General features: G+C 42.2%; 1 protein-coding gene across 1 annotated transcript; it reads left to right on the top strand.

The window, feature by feature from the left end:
* The first annotated feature begins 2,524 nt into the window (after nucleotides 1-2,524).
* sertad4 (SERTA domain containing 4) lies at nucleotides 2,525-17,530 on the top strand. The gene is made up of 4 exons (XM_037695570.1): nucleotides 2,525-2,547; nucleotides 13,111-13,268; nucleotides 15,349-15,467; nucleotides 15,651-17,530. The coding sequence occupies exons 2-4, from the start codon at nucleotides 13,130-13,132 to the stop codon at nucleotides 16,443-16,445; spliced, it is 1,053 nt and encodes a 350-aa protein (XP_037551498.1). The 5' UTR covers nucleotides 2,525-2,547; nucleotides 13,111-13,129; the 3' UTR covers nucleotides 16,446-17,530.
* The last annotated feature ends 1,963 nt before the right edge of the window (nucleotides 17,531-19,493 follow it).

Below are 19,493 nucleotides of genomic sequence, written 5' to 3'. Positions count from 1 at the left end.
TGTCCGAGCCGACATCGGTGCCTTACTGTTTTTGACTCAACATTCTCGTGTCGCAGTGTCTTAACAAACCTGTAAATGTTTTTTTTTTTTTCCTCTGTACATAAAGTTTAAATTGTAAAAAGTCTTTTAAATTTATTTACAATAGAATGAGTTTGAATGTGATGATAGTATTGTTTAAAAAATAACAAAATGAAAAAAAAAAATCACTTGTGTTTAAGAAGTTTTTTGCATCTTGTCTGCTTTCGTAAAACTTTAAGTGGCTTTTTTTAATTAAATCAACCAACAGGGGGAGCAACTATTTCACTTCTTCTTTTGCTTTGTTTAAACTCCAGCATTGGTATAAACTTATATACTTGTTGTAGTTTCAAAACGTAAACAAGTTGTTTACTATTTAACTAAACATCTAAAAATGTCAAAGATGTCAAAGGATGAGCGATCAGTTCTGTGAAATCAGTTTAAACAGTTATCTTTTGTAAGACGTTTATGTTTTGCTTCTTGTCTCTGCCTCCTGAGGTTTTATCACTCTGTGACACAAAAAAGTGAACTCAGTGAGGAAAGAACGGACCTAAAATCAAAGTTCTGAACATTCCTCCTCTGAACCAAGTGTTTTTAGAGGATAGATGCTGGAAAATAAGATTTAGTGGCTGCAGTCGAATCAAAGGAAATGAATAACAGATGAGTGGAGACCTGCTCCCTCCCCTCTTCTCTTTGTGGGTCACGTCTCTCCAAAATAAAACCTCTCCAAGAAAGAAGTCAACGCTTCCATGTCCGGTCGTAAAAGGTAGAACTCACGAAAGCAAAAGAACTTCATTCAAAAGAGATCGTTGTGTGTGGAAACATTAAACTATTATTTAATTAACAAATTGGTCGAGAAGCGGCGAAATATAAAGTTGGTTTCGTATTAGAACAACGGAGTTAAACTTCTGACTAAAAACGACAAACTAATGAGTTTGTGTAACTTACAGTAGATTTTCAACTTGGTTTGGTTAAAAGGTTAAAATTACAAACTGTAAATATAAAGAAAAACTTAAAGTTGGCTACTTATTTAACATAGTTTCTTCCCTGGTTACGTTCCATGTCCCAAGAACCAGATTTGTTTTAAAAGCCAGGGTTAGAGCACCAAGGCCCCTGCCTTCGACCACTGCCCATGACGCCATGCACCCGACATGCATGGCCCCTCCTGCAGGTGGTGGGCCCACTGGAAGGCATGTTGCTTGTTTGGGCTGAGCCCAATGGGTAGAGACCCAGTCACGAGGCGCTTGCCGATGAGCCCCGGGCCTGGCTCCAGGATGGGGCCCGGGTAACCCACGTCTGGGCAAGGAACACTGATCTGCTGAATCAAAACGTTGAAAAATTGCATATTTTGACTTTAATGCAGTTCTTTGTTAAGTTCAAGAGCTTTCAGTGAAGGAAAAAAAAGAAGATTTAATGTTTGTTGTTGTCATTTTCTTTATTTTATTTGTATTTATATTTTCTTGTTTTGTTATTTCAGGGGGTGGCGCAGTGGGAAGAGTTGCCGCTTTTCAGCAAGAAGGTTGCCGGATTGAATCCCAGCCGGGGCGGCTGCTCTGGGTGATTTGCATGTTCTCTACATGCATGCATGGGTTTTCTCTGGGTACTCTGGTTTCCTCCCACAGATCAAAATGGCCCTGTGATGGACTGGAGACCTGTCCTTGTTGTCCCGCGCCTTTCGCACAGTGAAAAGCAAGTGACTCGAAAAGGAAGAAGCGGGTAAAGATAATGGATGGATGGATGGATGGATGGATGGATGGATGGATGGATGGATGTTATTTCATGGTGCAAATGAGTTGAGTTATATATTGGGGAAAAACTAATTAAAATTCACCGTTTAAAAAACAACAACTATTTTTAACTTTTTAAAAACATAACCACTGAAAGTATGGAAGATGAACCGAGCCACAGTTGGAGACAAAAAATATCCTAAATTCTAACTTTTGTTCTCAGAAGTCTGAAATTGTTCAAAAATCTGGATTGTTTTGTTGTTGTTGTTGTTGTTTATGGCGCTAATCCTCTTCTGAACATGGCACCTATGCGGGGAAAAAAATCCGAGCTGTCCCTGAACTCCTCAGCGGCAATTGACCGGAAGTGGGGCGGAAAGGGGAGGGAGCCAGAAACGGTGACTGTCTCCTTGTTTTCTCCGCCTTCGGTTCATTTCACGTCTCGGCCGGGCACGGTAAGCTCCTCCGGAGCGGAAAGTACTGGGGGCGAACCGACCGCCCCGTCCAGAACTGGGACTACATGAAACGGAACATACAGCTGTTACTGGTAGGATTTAAAAGACTGAGGAAGAAAATAAATAAATAAACGGTAAATGCGCGTGAAGATGCCAAGCGCGGGAACAGACTCAACAGCTGATCAGCTGCTAATTATCACCCGAGTTGTGATGAAAAACAGCGTTTATTATTAGAGCCGGTGGTTTTTAGCAGTTAAATATATATATTTTTAATTGCGTTAACTTTGAACGCTCCTTGGATTTGAGCCGAAACCCCAAACTGTGGAGCCAGAGGACTAAAGAGTTCAAACCAGGTAAGATTTCATTAAAATGTGAAGTTTTTTTACTGTTCAAAAGAAACAAAAAGCTCCTTAAAATAATTTCAACCATGTTGGAGTTGTGGTTTTGTAAACACTTTTCTTGTAAGAAAAGCTCATATGCTAAAAATGTTTATACTCCACCAAAAAAAAAAAAAAAAAAAAACTATTAGCAGGTGTATTTAATTTGCTAAATGTTGACTAAAATGATTAGTAGAAGTGTTAAAACTACTATTGCCAGAGGCTCTTTGACGTCACCATGGTAACCACACATCTCTGCCTTTCACTCCCTGACTGCCAAGTTACCAAAGGCAAACTGAGAAGAAAGCTTCAAACGGTTGCTGTGTGAAAACTACAAGTTGTATCTTTAAAAAATTGAAGCCAGGAATGGCAGAAGACTCTTGTGGTTCCACATGTGAATTTATTTTATTTACGTCTGAGAAAAGAGGTTGAGATTTTGAGCTAAAATAGAAGCCGCTGTGGAAGCTTGAGTGTGCACACCACATTTTGTGGGGGATTTTGGAGTAAACCAAGTCCTACCACAGTGACGTATACCTTTTTTATATGTACAAAACAATATTTGGGAAAGATTTGCCTGTGCCATTGAAAGATTTCTAAAAAAAATCATAAAGCTTAAGTTATGCTGGTGCGAAAAATCGTTAAAGCTACTGAAACGTGTGATGCCCAACATTTTGTGCCCCATTGATTTAAACTTTGGACAATGTTTCTGCTGTGAAGTCTGTCCGATGTGTGGAGCTCCAAAGCGGCCCGAGTTTTTCTCATCTCCCCAAATTCCCGTTGATCTGCAAGGATTTAGTGTTTGATTCATTGCGTTTTTTTGTCTGAAAATCATAGCAATTTAGATGGATATCGAGTTTATTTTATGAAGTAGTATTGTAATCGGCACGTTTATTAATAATAATAATGATAATACCACATCTGTTCTACCTTTTATAAACATTTTGTCTTTTTTAAATGGAAGCCTGGAGTGCAGCTGATTGGACACAAGGTTGCTTCACCTCAGCTCGCTGCCAGCAACATCCGGACCCACTTGCCAGAAATTCCACCTTTTTTTCATTTTGTTTTCCTCTGAGGGCAAAGAGCGTTTGATGTGGAAGATGGTGAGGCACGCAGCGGGGAGGACCGTGCAGCGCCGACTAAACTCAAACCAGAGAAAGGCGGTAGCAGTTCTGGCTTTTCATGCCAGATGCCTCGTCTTTGTCACCGATTCTCGCTGTGATCCGGCTCTGCCGCGGTGCTATCAATCGTATCTCGCTCTCAGCAGACTCCTGTGCTCATTAAGGATGTGAACCTGTTGGCATCCTGCCCCCCTCCCCTCCCAGCCATTCATCTTCCTCAGCAGGGAGCGGAGACTCACATCTGGAGCTGCATTTCTAAACACCAGCAAGCTCTTAGCCGTTCACAGAAGCATGATTTTAAAGGCATAACAGAAAACTAAACGGCAAATTAATCGTTTGACTCATAAGCACGTAATGGTTTGTGAATTAACTTTAAATAAAAAGCAGATGAGAGCAGGTGTAATGTTGAAAACAGTGTTGTTGTGAGTAAATGCACCTTAATGCTGCAGGCTGAAACAGCTGTAGTGAACTTGAGGGTTAAAAATAGAAACGGGCGTGACCTAACTTATTATTTATAGCAAGGACTGGAAAAGTGCTGCTTTTATGACTGGAGATGATCCTCCTGTGAGGTGATGGCTGCACCGTTTTTTGCTGTTTTTGCCTGGCGTGTTTAGAAATTTTTTTCGTATGTGTCAAAACGTAAAGAAATGATAGGGATGCTGTAGAAAGTTGACTCTTACGATGTACATGTAACGTTCATGACGCATTCCTGGTCTGTGTGGGGGAAACTTGAACATCATTTTCTTTCCAGGTTCATGTTTGTGGAACGAATGACAAGTAGAAAGTGTTAGTCTTCTATAAGAACACAGTACGCAACCTGTTTTTTTTTATTTTTATTTTAAAACAATTTATAGACGAGGTCACTCCAGAACCACATTGACTTCAACAACACAACATGTACTCAGCAGCAACCATGTCACGTTGTAAACAATGTATTTTTGTTGTAAATAAGCCAAGAACGCAAAGGAATACACAGCTCAAACAAGACTACTAAGAAAAAGAAACAACTGCACGTAAAACACCACAAGTACACCACATTATTGTACAAGTTCAAACATGAGATTGTGTTTCGCTATTGTTTGGGTGCTTCTACGTTATTATTTCACCATTTATGCGGTATAAGTAACGCTTCAAATTGATGTTTCACAATTTTTCATCATGATCAATAAATCTGTGGGTCTGATGATCACTGTATGGTGAGCTTCGTAAAGTAGCTGCACACAAATGCAGACAACTCATTGAAAATGCTTCATTTCTTGCAGTTCTTTCTAACGTACATCTGTGTGCCTTTAGTAAGTGATGGAGTAAAAAACACGCTAGAATAGTTGGAACAGATTTGTTGGTACCCTTAATATTTGCATTATAGTCACGTTTCAAACCAAGTGTTTGACCTAAATTCGAATCACAGGAGTCTTCAGTCTTTTCATACTACTGGTATGGTTGTGAGCACCTCAGGAACTTGGAGCAGAGAAACCAAAGTCCAAAGCTGTCTGAGGAGCTCTGACTGAATATTATAGATATCCTTGTTAAAAGTAAAGACCACAAGACCATGCCCAAGCAGCTTCACGCTTCTCTAATCACAGCTGACGATAATATTAAAACTTTATAAGGTTCATGGGACGGTAGCCAACCTCCTAGTGTGTGGATGCAAGAGAAAATGCAACCCCAGGTTGATCAGATGGTGCTGATGTAGAAAAAGAGCCAAAGTGTTCAAGCTGAACTCCAAAGTCGAGTTTAATTTTTTTGAGGGAGAGTTTCACTGTTAAAATCACAAACAAACAAGCAAGAATTGATCAAAATACATGTTGAAGAGCCTCAAAATGTCTGACGAATGAGACAAAACAAACTTTTTTTGTTTTTAGTCACATCGGTTTATTTATTTGTTTATTTTTTATGTATATTGTGGAGAAAAACAACAAATTTATCCACATTTGCTTCTTAATTTTCACAAACAAGAAAAAGTGCATGGGAGTTTGACCAACCGGTCTACATGTGCTTTGTGGACTTGGAGAAGGCGTTCGACCGCATCCCTCGGGGAACCCTGTGGGTGGTACTCTGGGAGTATGGGGTACCAGGCTCTTTGATACGGGCTCTTAGGTCCCTGTATGACCGGTGTCAGAGCTTGGCCCGCATTGCCGGCAGTAATTCGGGCTCGTTCCCAGAGAGAGTTGGACTACGCCATGGTTGCCCTTTGTCACCGATTCTGTTCATAACTTTTATGGACAGAATTTCTAGGCGCAGCCAAGGTGCTGAGGGGATCCGTTTTGGTGGCCTAAGGATCACATCTCTGCTTTTTGCAGATGATGTGATCCAATTGACTTCATCGGGTCATGATCTACAACTTTCACTGGAGCAGTTCGCAGCTGAGTGTAACGCGGCCGAGATGAGGATCAGTTCCTCCAAATCCGAGGCCATGGTCTTGAGCCGGAAAAGGGTAGAGTGCCCTCTCTGGGTCAGGGAGGAGGTCCTGCCCCAAGTGGAGGAGTTAAAGTATCTTGGGGTCTTGTTCACGAATGACGAAAAAATGGAGCGAGAGATTGATAGACTGATGCGTCTGCAGTGAAGTGGGCACTGTACCGGTCTGTCGTGGTGAAGAGAGAGCTGAGTCAAAAGGCGACGCTCTCAATTTACCGGTCGATCTACGTTCCCACCCTCATCTATGGTCATGAGCTTTGGGTTGTGACCAAAAGAACAAGATCACAGATACAAGCGGCCGAAATGAGTTTTCTCCGCAGGGTGTCTGGATTCTCCCTTATAGATAGGGTGAGAAGCTCGATCATCCGGGAGGGACTCGGAGTAGAGCAGCAGCTTCTCCACGTCGAGAGGAGCCAGTTGAGGTGGCTCGGGCATCTGGTTAGGATTCCTCCTGGACGTCTCCCTGGTGAGGTGTTCCGGACACGTCCCACTGGGAGGAGACCCAGAGGAAGACCCAGGACACGCTGGCAGTTTCTTATGTTTCTCTGCTGGCCTGGGAACGCTTCGGGATTCCCCTGGAGGAGCTGGACCAAGTGGCTGGGGAGAGGGAAGTCTGGGCCTCCCTACTTAAGCTGCTACCCCCACAACCTGACCCTGGATAAGCAGAAGGGGATGGATGGATGGATGGAAGAAAAAGTTCAAATTTTGCTTAAGAAATAGTTTTAGAATTGTTTATGAATATTCATTTATTTGATCAAGAGGACAAACGCAGCATGCGAGTCGTTTACTACACATACAGGATTTAAAACCTGTTTTCAGATAAGTCTGTTCTTCTTTAATGTCCCTTCACTTTTAGTCCTTTTATTTTTTTTTTAATGAAACCTTTTTTAATGTGCTGTCCACAAAGTCGTGGACCGTTAACCCCCACCTCGGTCAGTCACAACAATCAGTCTCCAGAGAGTCTGTAATGCAGCTGCCCCGTCACAACACATGTCAGCGCTCGGTGAAAAGAGTGTCGTATGAAACCCCCTGGAGGACCCTGAGCCCGCTTCATCATGCCACTGCAGCCGAGGCGGGACCTTGATAGCTCCTGACAGGCTGCCACAAACAAACCAAGGAGTGGAGACAACAGCAGCTCGGTGTTTGTTTTTTCCCTCCATATGGTTATTAAAATTTTAAGATTCTTTTTTTTTTTCAGTTTAGTTGAAATAAAGATGATGAAAATAGTCGAGCGTCTCTGCAGAACATCTGATTCATTCAGCAGGTCTGAATGCTGCTGCTGGGTGACTGTCGTCCACCTTTCTAGCTGGAGGCTAATCGCTTTCCGTTCAAGTGCCCAGTTTGGATTCATGAGTCACAGAGCCTTGTTGTTGCTCCTCCAAGGAGAGCCTGGTGTCATAAAACCTATTATCTGCTCTAGATCTGCGCTCCCCCGCTGTGATCTCCGCCTCCGCTCCAGCAGGAGTATTGATGGGACTCCATAGAGGTGGGCTGTGTTTGTTTAGAGTCCTCTTAGGCTGAAGCATGATGAGGATCAGATGATTTTCCTCTCCCACACTTTATTAGTTATTAGCTGCTCTCTGCCTGCTGCTATTTACCTGCACTTTGTGGGTGGATTGTGTCTTCAGCTAAAATTAGCATTTTACATTCTAGTGATACAATTCTGTAGTCAGGAGCTTCTGCAGAAAGAGACGAGATTTCAGGTTTAGTTTTTATATTTAACACCATGTTACAACAAGTCATCTCAGGACATCCTGATGCACGCTCAATAATCCAGGTAGAAACATCTAAAAAAGTTAAGTCTGGTCTTCTGGTCATTCAAAAAACAAAACAAACAAAACAAAAAAAGTAGAAATGTTTTCTTTCATCTGAAAGACTTCTTCAGTCATCTCAGGACACTGTACTAAAACATTCACATACATTAAAAAGAACAAGTGCTCCAATTGAGTGGTCCAGTAAAGTCCCGGTGGGCTCCGGAGAGAGGCAGAACTTATAATGGAGCGTTCCTACTCGGAGGTCCTTGTGGGCCGGCTAGCAGCTCTCTGATTCGCCGACGGGTCTGGAAGTCCGGTTCTCAGTGGGTTCCATGCGGCTCTCTGCATCCACTGGGCACCCAAGTCACATGAATAAGGACTGAACTTTTTCCAGTCAGATCAAAACTTTCCCCCTTATATTTCAAAAGAAGGCAACAGGGCTTCTGGGCGTGGGCCCTGTTGGCTTCTGGGAAATGTAGTCGTTATGAGCAGGAATACAGTGTAGGCTTATTGTTGGAGAACTACAAACTGGCATCGGCTGTCCTAAGTATTTAATTTTTTCGTTAACTTTTTACTTTACAGTATCCTGTACTGTCCCAGTCACGTAATATTAAAGTTAACAATCGTGTCATGTACAATTTTTATTTATTTTTTCCGTGTCCAATCGTGCTTTGAAAAACTATGAAAAAGCGAGTCCTCGAAGGTCGAACCATGAAGTAGGGAGGTAATACTGTACCATTTTTCTCTGCCGGTTGCCGTAGCACCAAGAAATCCCTTTGTATAATTGCGAAGCTTGGGGATTGCCCTTTTTAAATATAAGGCTGGAACTCCTGATGACATCACTCCAGTTCAATATAAAAAGTGAGTTTTCAAACTGACACTGATATAAAAAGAACTAGTTTTGTTTCCAGGTGACAAATCACCAAATTTAAACAAACTACAGATCATTTTGAAGCTTTTGAGATGATGATGGACAGAATCACGAGCTCCAGTAATCTGCTTGTTTTATCATATTTTTTTATTCAGATTTTTGTGCTGACTATTATTTTATTTTTTACTGGGTCTGACGTTAGAGGAGCTTTCTGCTTTGTTTTTATTAACAGGAAACTCCAGATTTTATTTTTGAATTCAATACAATAAATCAAAATGCTCCAGTCAAATTTTAAAGATTGAACCTTCCACTTTTAATAGCTCCTAACACCGCACATTTTATCAGCCCGAGTCGTCGTAAAAGTCACGGCCCATTTGTGTGCCTCTGTGAGGAAGCCCTTGAGACGATCTGTTTTAATGTGAAAACCACAGACTTCTCCCCCCAAAGGCTTGGAAATGCTCAGCCAAAACCTGGAACTGGTACAGAACCAAACACATGCTGGATCAATTAGCTTCTGAGGCCGCAGAGAAACAAAGTTTATTGAAAGCATGGGTAGGAAAAGTGACGTCCTCTCCCATGTTTGACTCAAAAACATGTTCTCCTTTAAAACGTGGAGTGTTTTTCTTCAAAAGACAAACCCACAGGTCAACATTTTAGATAAAATTTACGAGGTGTATTTAAACGCATTGTAAAGTCAAATACTGGAATGTACAGGATGTGCCTTGAACACACCACCACGCAAACATCTTTATCATGTTTAAAAGTAAACAAAAAAACAAACGACTAACTATGTTCCTTCAAATATTAGATTCAAAGTGACAACTTTACAGAGGATAACAGATTATCAGACAGACTGTTATCCTATATTTTTAATTTGGTTTGTAAAATGACATCAGTGCGGTGTATTACAATCAGCTGCAGTTTTATTTAAAATAAAACGTGTGAAAATCCCAGTAGACAGTTTCTGAAACTGCAAGGCTACAACTGACCCTAGTAGAACCACTCCCGGGACACTGACACCATCGTGAAGTATCTGTTAAAATATAAAGTATTTACCGCTAATCGTTCAGGTCTGTAGGTCAGATTATTCTTCAATAATTTGTCAATTAATAAATCTGTGTATGATGAGACTGTAACTGTAAACTTATTAGTGATTTTGTTCAGTCTGAACAGGATCAGTTCAGCTTTATCATCAGTCGGTTGCACAAGGATGCAGTTGCCATGGCAACATAAGCGGCCGTAACGCAGCAGTTTTAGCAGCTTTCCTGCTACGTTCTTATTGTGGGCATAAAAAAATGGCTTCCTCCACAGTTCAGGGCAGTTAAGTGGTTGTAAATCTTTAAATTTTGTACCTCAGGTGTGACATTTTTGGTAATATGATGCAAGGAACCATTTGAAGGGAAAGTCGCACACTTGAGGTTTGATTTTCTAAAGCTTGGTGAAAGTGGTTCTGGTTTTAAATGCATTGGTTCTGGGTTGTGGCTAACTGACAAGTTATCGACATACATGAGTAGGTCATCGGCACAAGACAAACCTGATTAAAAAAGAAAATATGAAAAAAATCTTGTATTACTTAAAGTTGAGATGTCCCAATAATTTTTTTTCCTGAGTACAAGTACTTCAGTTTGGGTACTTGTTAATGAGTTGGTTTCTAAACATTACACCATAACTTTAGAATCAAATTTTTTAAAATTCAGAACACAGCAGACAGCCTGCAGCTTTAACATCTCCTTTATTTATTATAAAATATCTCAGAACTATAGACTTTTTGTTCGTTGTTCACTTTAAAGAAGAAATGACGTCACAAAGCATAAACATTGTATCAATCTGGAGTATTGGGGTGTTTCTGAGTACATGTACAAGCACTGGAGGCTGCTACCACTATGTTAAAGGAATTGCTGCTGACTTCTCTTAATCTGCTGTATTCATACCCATCTGCTCACAACAGACTCATGTTCAAGCTGCTGTTTAATACACCATTATATTACATTATTATTGTTTAGCGTATATCTTACATCCTTGTATACGGTTTCTTTTTTAAACTATATATTTTTGCAATTTTGGGTGTAACAGGAACCTTGAGTACACAATTTCGTTCCACCTCATGTACCACATGTGATGCGAATAAGTCGCCTTAAAGGAATGCATGTCACCCGCTGCATTTCATGCCAGATTCAGAGACTGAACTCTTGTTGAGGAAAGATTGATTTGCAGGCATTTTTGTCGTTCTTTGCACGTATCATTTCCAGTCTCATGCGATATCACAAGATGTCCTGATCAGAGTGTTGTGTATGACTGTCAGATACTACCACACCAACATTTTAAACTGACTGAGTTGTGGCCGTTTCCCGTCTTCGATGGTTCTTGGGGCAGTTTGCTAACAGACGAGGATGCAAGAAGGAATTTTCCCTCAATAAAAAAAACATCAAGGTTTGAAATGAATTTACATTTAAAACGGTTTTAAAATGAATATTCTGAGCATAGTTTTGTGTCTGTTGACGTTGGTTTTTTGTCGCTGTGAAATATTTCAGGCAACAACAAGCTGTGCATGTCTGAGTGTGTGTTTGCGCTGGAGGGAGGGAGTCAATCATAACAGCAGAAATCAGCCCTGCAGGCGATCCGTCTCCGCTCATGACAAGCCTCCCGAGGCGCTCATCTTTCCTTCTCTGACTCACCCCCATCCATCCATCCCTCCGTCGACTCACCCGTCCTCCCTCCCACAGTTTGTCTCGTGCCCTGGCATCACAATTATCTCCAATCATCGGAGGGTGTAATGAGAGTCAGAGTTGGGATGAAGCATGTTAACATGCTTTTTTAAAAATTTTTAGAGAGGAATCGTCGCCTCACTCCTTGTTTTATTTCTCATCCGTCCATTCCTCCCTCAGTCTGTTCGAATCGTCTTCTCTTTCTCCTTGAAGAGAAGCGTTGCTGAACATGTAGAGAAGCTGCAGGTTTTTTATTTCTTTACCTCCCCGGTTCAGAGAGCTGTCAACTGTGACCGCCGTTGAAAGGATGTCAGGGAGAAGGAGTGGGGAGGGGGTCCCTGCCGGGGGGTGATGGCATGCTTGTTTCTTTGTGCTCCTGCAAATGTAGCAGCAGCCGTGGAGACGGGAGGCGATGAAGAGAACAGCTGGGGGTGAAGAAGCAGTACGGAGAAGGGGCCAAAGCAGCTAATTAACTGCTACAGCCGCTCAATAACAGGGACATAATTGGTTCTTATTAGTGGGGGAGGGGGTAATAAACCGTTTCAGTGTCAACATTGTAACTACAGAATGGCAATTAGTGGAAATGTGTGTGCTTTTATATTTTAGTTTGCAGATGCACTGCTCCTCTACAGCGCATTAACTTCATGAGACAACCCAATCAAGATGAACACTCCAGCCAGACACCATTAAAAAAACACCAAAATGTTCATAACTTAGTGTTACAGATACTGAGCTAATATTTGCTGTGGTAGTAGCTGAGAGTCATTGACAACACCTTGTTTTTGCATAATGTAATTTTTTAAGGTTTGGCGGAAACGTTTCCAACATTATTTCTCAACAAACTATCATCTTGGTGTAAAACTCTGGCCTGACGGGGCGGGCGATATGCATTCCTTCAAGAAAAGCTAGGAAACCAATGGGTTCTGATAAGTTCTGTGCTGGCAGGTGGAGGAAAGATGTCCATCTGCTGGTTTTGGTTTTGCTTGGTCTTATATAGACTCCCAGACTCATCATAGACCCATCAGTCTGCGGAGTCGGGTTCTGTTTTCACAGCGACGAGGCTCAGATGGCAGATTGGACCTCCTTTCGTACAAACCAACATGTCACTGTTTCTTTTTGTCTGCATCACTTCTGGTACAAACTGAAAGTGGAAAAGATTTTCAAATTTTTATGCGCAATGGACAAAGCTGCGTTTTTAATTAAAGTCAAACCTTTTTGTCCACTTGTTTGCCCTGAGTACGAGGCCCATCATTCTCCTTGTTGCCTGGATTTCCACGCTGTTGACTGAAGCTCCCCGGCGAGATTTGACGCGTTGAATCCATTTCACCAAACAAATTGGTGTCAAACCGCTCGCCACCTCTCCTAGCAGCTAATCAATGGGGAGTGCGCGGTGCGAGCGGGTGTCACTTCTCCATCTGCGAGCCGCGCTTTGCAGAACCAAGCTGCCAACCATCTGACAATTATCAGCCACTCGCTGTTTTCAGCGCTCACATTTGTCACACAGAAACTTGTGTGCTTGCCAGAATCAGACAAACAGCCTGTTAACGTCGCCTGCGTCAGTCGGAAAGCATATGCAGGACATTTGGGAGGTTTGTGGAAATAAAGCGATCAAGAATGATGAGCATTAATGGTTTTATTCTACTGACTGGTTCTGATTGCTCGGCTTTTTGTTTCAGAGTTGAACCAGACACAGAGATGACCCTGGTTTTATCAATGAATCCTCTCCTGGACTCAGAGGGAGACCCTCCCCCCGTCTGGGACTCAGAACGCCGCAGGAAGACGTGCCTGTCCGACCCGGACCCAGCATGCAGCTCAGAACAGCAGTTTACACAAGGTGCACAGACTTTATTTAAGCTCCCCTAAATGCAGGCGTAATGAGTTACAGCTGAAGTTTTTAAGACCATATTTGACCCGTTTCGCTGATCCTGAAGGTGAAATGAGCTGAGCGAGCAGAACTTTCCACATCAAGGCTGCAGGAGGAGACTTTATGGCCTAAGAGTTGGCTAAAAACACGACTGCAGGCAACAGTTTCTTGTCTTAAATCTTATCTAGAACTGAACTGTTAAAACAGAGCTACATTTAGCAATACTGTAGCTGAAAGCTAAAATTAACACAAGTAGCTGAAAGCTAACAAGGGCAAAACGGTAGCTGAAAGCAAATGAGGGCAAAACGGTAGCTGAAAGCTAATGAGAGCAAAACGGTAGTTGAAAGCGTACGAGGGCAAAACGGTAGCTGAAAGCGTACAAGGGCAAAACGGTAGCTGAAAGCTAATGAGGGCAAAACGGTAGCTGAAAGCAAACGAGGGCAAAACGGTAGCTGAAAGCAAACAAGGGCAAAACGGTAGCTGAATGCTTACTTTGGCAAAACTGTAGCTGAAAGCTAACGAGAGCAAAACTTTGCTGAATTTTTTATTTATTTATTTTTTCATTTAGCCTTTATTTATCCAGGTTAGTCTCATTGAGCCACGAGAACTCATTTTCAAGAGAGACCTGTTTTTTTTTAGTTTTTTTTTTAGGGAGCACATGGTGGGGGTTAAGGGCCTTGCTCATGGGCCCAGAGTGGGACGAATGAGGGTGGGGGCAAGTGTGGGTGTTTCACCTACCCCACCCACAATTTTTGATGTTGTTGGGGCCGGGGCGTGAACCGGCGATCTTCGGATCACAAGCCCACCTCTCTAACCTCTGCGCCACCACTCCCCAAAAGTGAATGCTTACTTCGGCAAAACGGTAGCTGAAAGCTAATGAGGGCAAAACGGTAGCTGAAAGCTAACGAGGGCAAAACGGTGGCTGAAAGCGAACAATGGCAAAACGGTAGCTGAATGCTAATGAGGGCAAAATGGTAGCTGAAAGCGTACGAGGGCAAAACTTTGCTGAATGCTTACTTCGGCAAAATGGTAGCTGAAAGCTAACGAGAGCAAAACTTTGCTGAATGCTTACTTCGGCAAAACGGTAGCTGAAAGCTAACGAGTAAAACGGTAGCTGAAAGCTAACGAGAGCAAAACTGTGCTGAAAACTAATTAAAACTAGTTGAAATCTAACAAGGGCAACACTGTAGCTGAAGGTTTAAAAATGGTCAAATCAAAGTTTAAAGCAGAACTGTAGCTAGAAGCTAAATTATAAATAAATTAGAAAATTGCTATTTTGCTGTGTAACTGGGACCCTGAGTCCATAATTTCGTTCCACCTCATGTACATGAATGACGATAAACTTAACTTGAACTTGAAATAGTCACAGCTAACAGCTAAACTGTAGCTGCAAGCTTAAAATTGAAAAACTGTAGCCAAGCCAAGTACTGTCGAACCAAAACAAATCCATAGCTGAAAGCTAAAATTAACAACTTGTATCTGAAAGCAACACAAGATGGCAAAGATCCACGTTTGTTCAAGTAGATTTGACTGAACATTTTGAAGGAATTTAAAATATTTCACAGTATTTTTTTGTAAAACTAAGATAATTTTTTAAAAAGTACAAAAGTTACAAATACTAGAATTCTTAGCGCAGTATTCCCAACCAAACTCAATATTTTGATACATCAATGATTAAAATACACAAAGTATTTAATGGTAGTAGGAGTTTGTTTAGCATTAATTGTATGAATGCTGACTCATCATTTTCTGTGTACATCACATTAGTTCTTTCGTCTAGTTTTCAATATCAGTCAGCGGTTTTATCATCCAGTTTCATTTGTGGCCTAACTCATCATCAAATTTCAGAATCAGCGATCATTTAAAAAAAAAAACTTAATGGAGCACGTTGTCCATCCCTGATTTGACCCATTTTTACTTCTGACTTCATATTTTATTGTCATCTTTTATATTTTATCAGACACCTGGTCTTTGTGCACATATGTTATTATGTTAATATTTAAATTTGAACAACTCAACAGATTTATGGTTCTGTTTGTTCTCCCTGCAGAACCTCCCTTTAGACGAATTCCAGATCATGTTTCTGTGTCAAAGGTCGCTTATTTCAAGAGGAAGTTTGTCGATGATGATGAAGAACCTCGCTTCAGCTTCAGATCTTATTGCCAGACTGTAAGTAAAGAACATTTAGAGGAACTCGGGGTCCACGTTTCAGTTGTTTGTGTAAACTGTTGCTGATCATCAAAGTGTTTCACAGATGATGTAATGGTTATCTAAAGCAGATTTATGCATGCATCTCATGTCGTTTATTTATGACCCGGTTACAAACAGGTGGATGTTTCATGCTGTCCTCAGGTCTCTCCGGTTCTGGAGGAGCGAACTCACGTGCTGCGCCTCTCCCTGGAGAAGATGCGGTTCATCGACGACCCCGAAGCGTTCCTCCGCCGCTCCGTCCTCGTCAACAACCTTCTCCGGCGTCTGCGAGCAGAGATCCTGTTGCAGAGCTCCGACTGGTGCTTCCCACCCAACCCGGCGTTCACCGCTGGCCCCTGCATCCTGCCGCCCACCGCCGGCCCCGCCCACAGAGCGGTGCCCGCCCGGATCTGCTTGGCGGCGCCTCAGGCCGGTCCACCTCTTCGGAAGCGTTTCCGAATGGTCCGGGGCATTCAAGGGGATTTCCGTCCCGACTGCTGCTGCATCTACGCAGCGGCGGCTGCAGGACATTACCTCCACCTGCCGTTCTCTGTGTACGACTCCGCCCTCTCTACCTGCCCGGCCACGCCACACACCTCCTTCTTTCAGCTAGCCGGCCATGGTAAATTAGGCGTGACTGTCGCTGTTGGAAATCATCATGAGGAGGAGGAAGATGCGGAGGAGGAGGAGCAAAGTGAGGGTGTAGAAGATGACAATGAACGAAGACAAGAAGGTCCCTCTGTTGACGCTGAGGACAAAGTAAACCAGAAAACTAGGACTAAGACTTTGTTTGGCCACAATCATTTGAGGACAGAGGACGACGGCATGTCAGGAAATGTAGAAGAGGAAGACGAGGACGAGGAGGAAGAGGAGCAGGTTGTGAGACTTTGCCCGTGGGATTCAGAAACTGATCTTCACAGGTTCAGTTTCTGGCACAGCAGGGCTCATAGACAGTAACGAAGAAATACTAACATTTAAAAATAGATTGTTTCTCTTGGTAGTAAAATCTACCTGCTTTAGTTTCATCGATTCATCTTATAATCTGAGAGACGCGTTGAGCCAGATGGAGAGAAAAACAGTCACTTCCTGTCTTTTGGACTCGTTTCTGTTACTGTTCCTAAGAACACGGGGACACGTGATGGGGTCCCGAAGACCACGTGTGACGTGAAACTCACATTGCACTGTCTCCAAGACCATTTTCAAGCCCCGCAGCACAAAACTTAAAGATCTTGAACCGGGCTTTATTCTGGTGCAACGGTCCAGTTTTAGGACCCTAAACAAGCCTAAAAAAAAAAACTGTCTGTGTACGGTATTTGTATGCTTCTGTGTGTGTTTGCAGAAAATAATGTAGCATTTTAATACTTGATCTTTATTTTAGGGATGCACCGATACTGTGTGTGTACTTGTACTAGACAAATGTTCCATTAATGCAGTACTGACACCACTTTTAGGACAGAGTGATGTTCACCTTGGTGATAAAGGGGAGCAACGGCTGCCATGTGGAGGTAGTTTAAAAAAAAAAGTTTTTAGTTAGCTGTCTGGATCCAAACTCCTGGTGGCAGCAAGGCCTCACGGAGATGTTTTCCAACTACCATAAATTCATTCATTCAACCTTTATCTAGACGGGTAAATCCCATTGAGCCTCAAGGACTCATTTACAAGAGAGACCTGATTATAAAAACACAGAAGGGGAAGACTAAGTCATGTCGAGGTATTTCAAATTAAATGAATGAAAAGAAAAGGGCCCTGGGAAAATACAGATCTGAGCTTGAAAATCTTAACATTTGTGTAAGAGGATGAAGGCCTCTGTCATCTGCAGCATTGAGGTTAAACAGGAGATTCTAAAAAAGCACAAGAGCAGTGTTGGAGTTGTCTACTAGGCAAAACCGAGCTGGTGAGCTTATTTGTTGGAGAAAAATATTCTCGCTTTAGCTTACTGACTGAAAAAGAAACACTCTCAGGAGAAGATTTTTAACCACTATTTACTTGCAAGGTCAGATTTTCAGGACTGGTTACTTAAATATACATAAAGTACACACACGAAGACGAGTCACGAGAATCTGCCCCGAGCTGTCTTCTGAACTTCTATAACCTTATCAGTTCAGCTGAGTTCACAGAACTTGGTGTCCTTGGAGCCAGCTGCAGCCTCACGCAGCTCCTCACTCAGCTCGCTCTGCTAACCCAAACGTGTTTCATGGGCAGAAATAACGCACCCAGCCATAGTCATAAAAACAGTCAAAACTTCCCTAAGATTATTGTTTATATTTCAGCTTTTCATGACATTGATGTGAAGTCAAAAAGCCTCTAAATATGACGCCGGTGGTGATTGGTGAATGTGTGGGACGTAGTTATGTTATGTAGTTACGTTTACCTAAAAACTAACTCCCTGTGGCAGTAGAGCTGTTATTTCTAACCTGGGCCCGAAGCCCTGTCCGACCCGAATCGAATTCGGAGTGGGTCCGTGCCATGATAATGTTCTGGATGGTTGGATCTGTGTCGGGCTTTTCATTGCGTCAGCAGATCAGCCGCGACCCAATTATATGGCAACATGGCTTGCCATAAAATTCAGTTATATGGCAACATGGCTTGCCATACAACTCACCAGCCGCACGCGGACATTTCACTGTGAGCTGACCGACCTTGAAAGAGGTCAAATAAAGTTCAGTTGAGCTTCGGATGGGACTACTGCCAGGCAGCGATCCATCACCCAAATGGACGTTCATTCAGCCGCTGCGCTCAGCAGACGCATGCGGCCGAAAGCCCAAACAGGTGAGATCCCAAAGCAGACAGACATGTCAGAGCGGTCCGTGTCTGAATAAATCCGAATGCAGGCAGAAACAGGTTTTAATGTGCTTTGACGGCCATGAAAGGACAAACACCCCCTCAGCTCCGATCTTCTGCTCCTTTTATTCATCCACTGACTGTTAATAACTATAATCAGTCAAAGCGTAATTAAAAATGTCGGGGGTTCGCGTTCGGCCCTGTAATTACTGTTAATTCATCGGGTCAGGTGGGTTTTGGAAATGATGGCTACGGACTGGGGCCGGGTCGGATTGGATTTTTTTGCGCTGGAATACAACTCTATGTGGCGGCCATTGCTCCCCATTACCACAAAAATACCCAACTAAGAGGAGAACATCACACAGCCTGGAATGATCGTTATTTCCTTTTTTTCTGACGCGTGTAAAATCTGAATTTTCAGTATTCAAATCACGTGTTAGACCAAATGAAATTGGTAATTGGTGGTTTTACTCAGTATTACCGCAAGTAATCGTATCAGCAGGTGCTTAAGTTAGAAGATCGTTTTGGTGCATCCCTGGTTTACTTTAGTTAGCAGGTTGTACGCAGTAATGCGTTGTTGTTGATGTTGACGTCGTCTCAGGCGATGATGCGACTGTTCTGCAGCAGCCATGACCTGTAGATTTCACAAAACAATCAGAAAAAAACTGTTCAACAATTTAAAGTGCCTTAGTGTTCTTCTTGTTACACCTACGTGTGTGTTAATGTCATTCTGTTAGGATGTGGGTATATTGCATTTTTTATGCTTGCTTTGACTAAAACAAGACGCAGGCCTGTTGTTTGACAATGAGCTCCTTTAAAACATTTAAAAAAAAAATTTTTTTTTTCATTTTTAAATGCATGTTTTTAAAACACGACCAACTTTGAAGGTTGTAAACCTAAATCTAAATGTCCACAAGATCACTGTTGGTTCAGGTCGGCTTAAAAATGCTTTTTATTCATGTTTGATCCGTCGTCAGTAGGGGTTCACAAAAAATGAATCTGACAAAATAAAAGCATAACTATACAGTAAATTGTAAAAAAAATTAGTCAAAATAATCTGCTTTATTGTCACTAATGAAAATGTTGATAATTAATCTTACCCGTTGTAAAAAGCTTGTTGATCAACCTGGACCAAGACCAAAATGCCACCTTAAAACAGCTCAGTGCTTCATGCGAACATTTTTTACAAACCAAATTAAACTTGATTTCTCTGTAATGAGGTTG

The sequence above is a fragment of the Nematolebias whitei genome, chromosome 21 (genome assembly GCF_014905685.2).
Source record: "Nematolebias whitei isolate Nwh7 chromosome 21, NemWhi1, whole genome shotgun sequence".
Taxonomy (NCBI): Eukaryota; Metazoa; Chordata; class Actinopteri; order Cyprinodontiformes; family Rivulidae; genus Nematolebias; species Nematolebias whitei.
The sequence above is the reverse complement of the archived record's forward strand: the minus strand, read 5'-3'. Positions and strand labels throughout refer to the sequence as shown.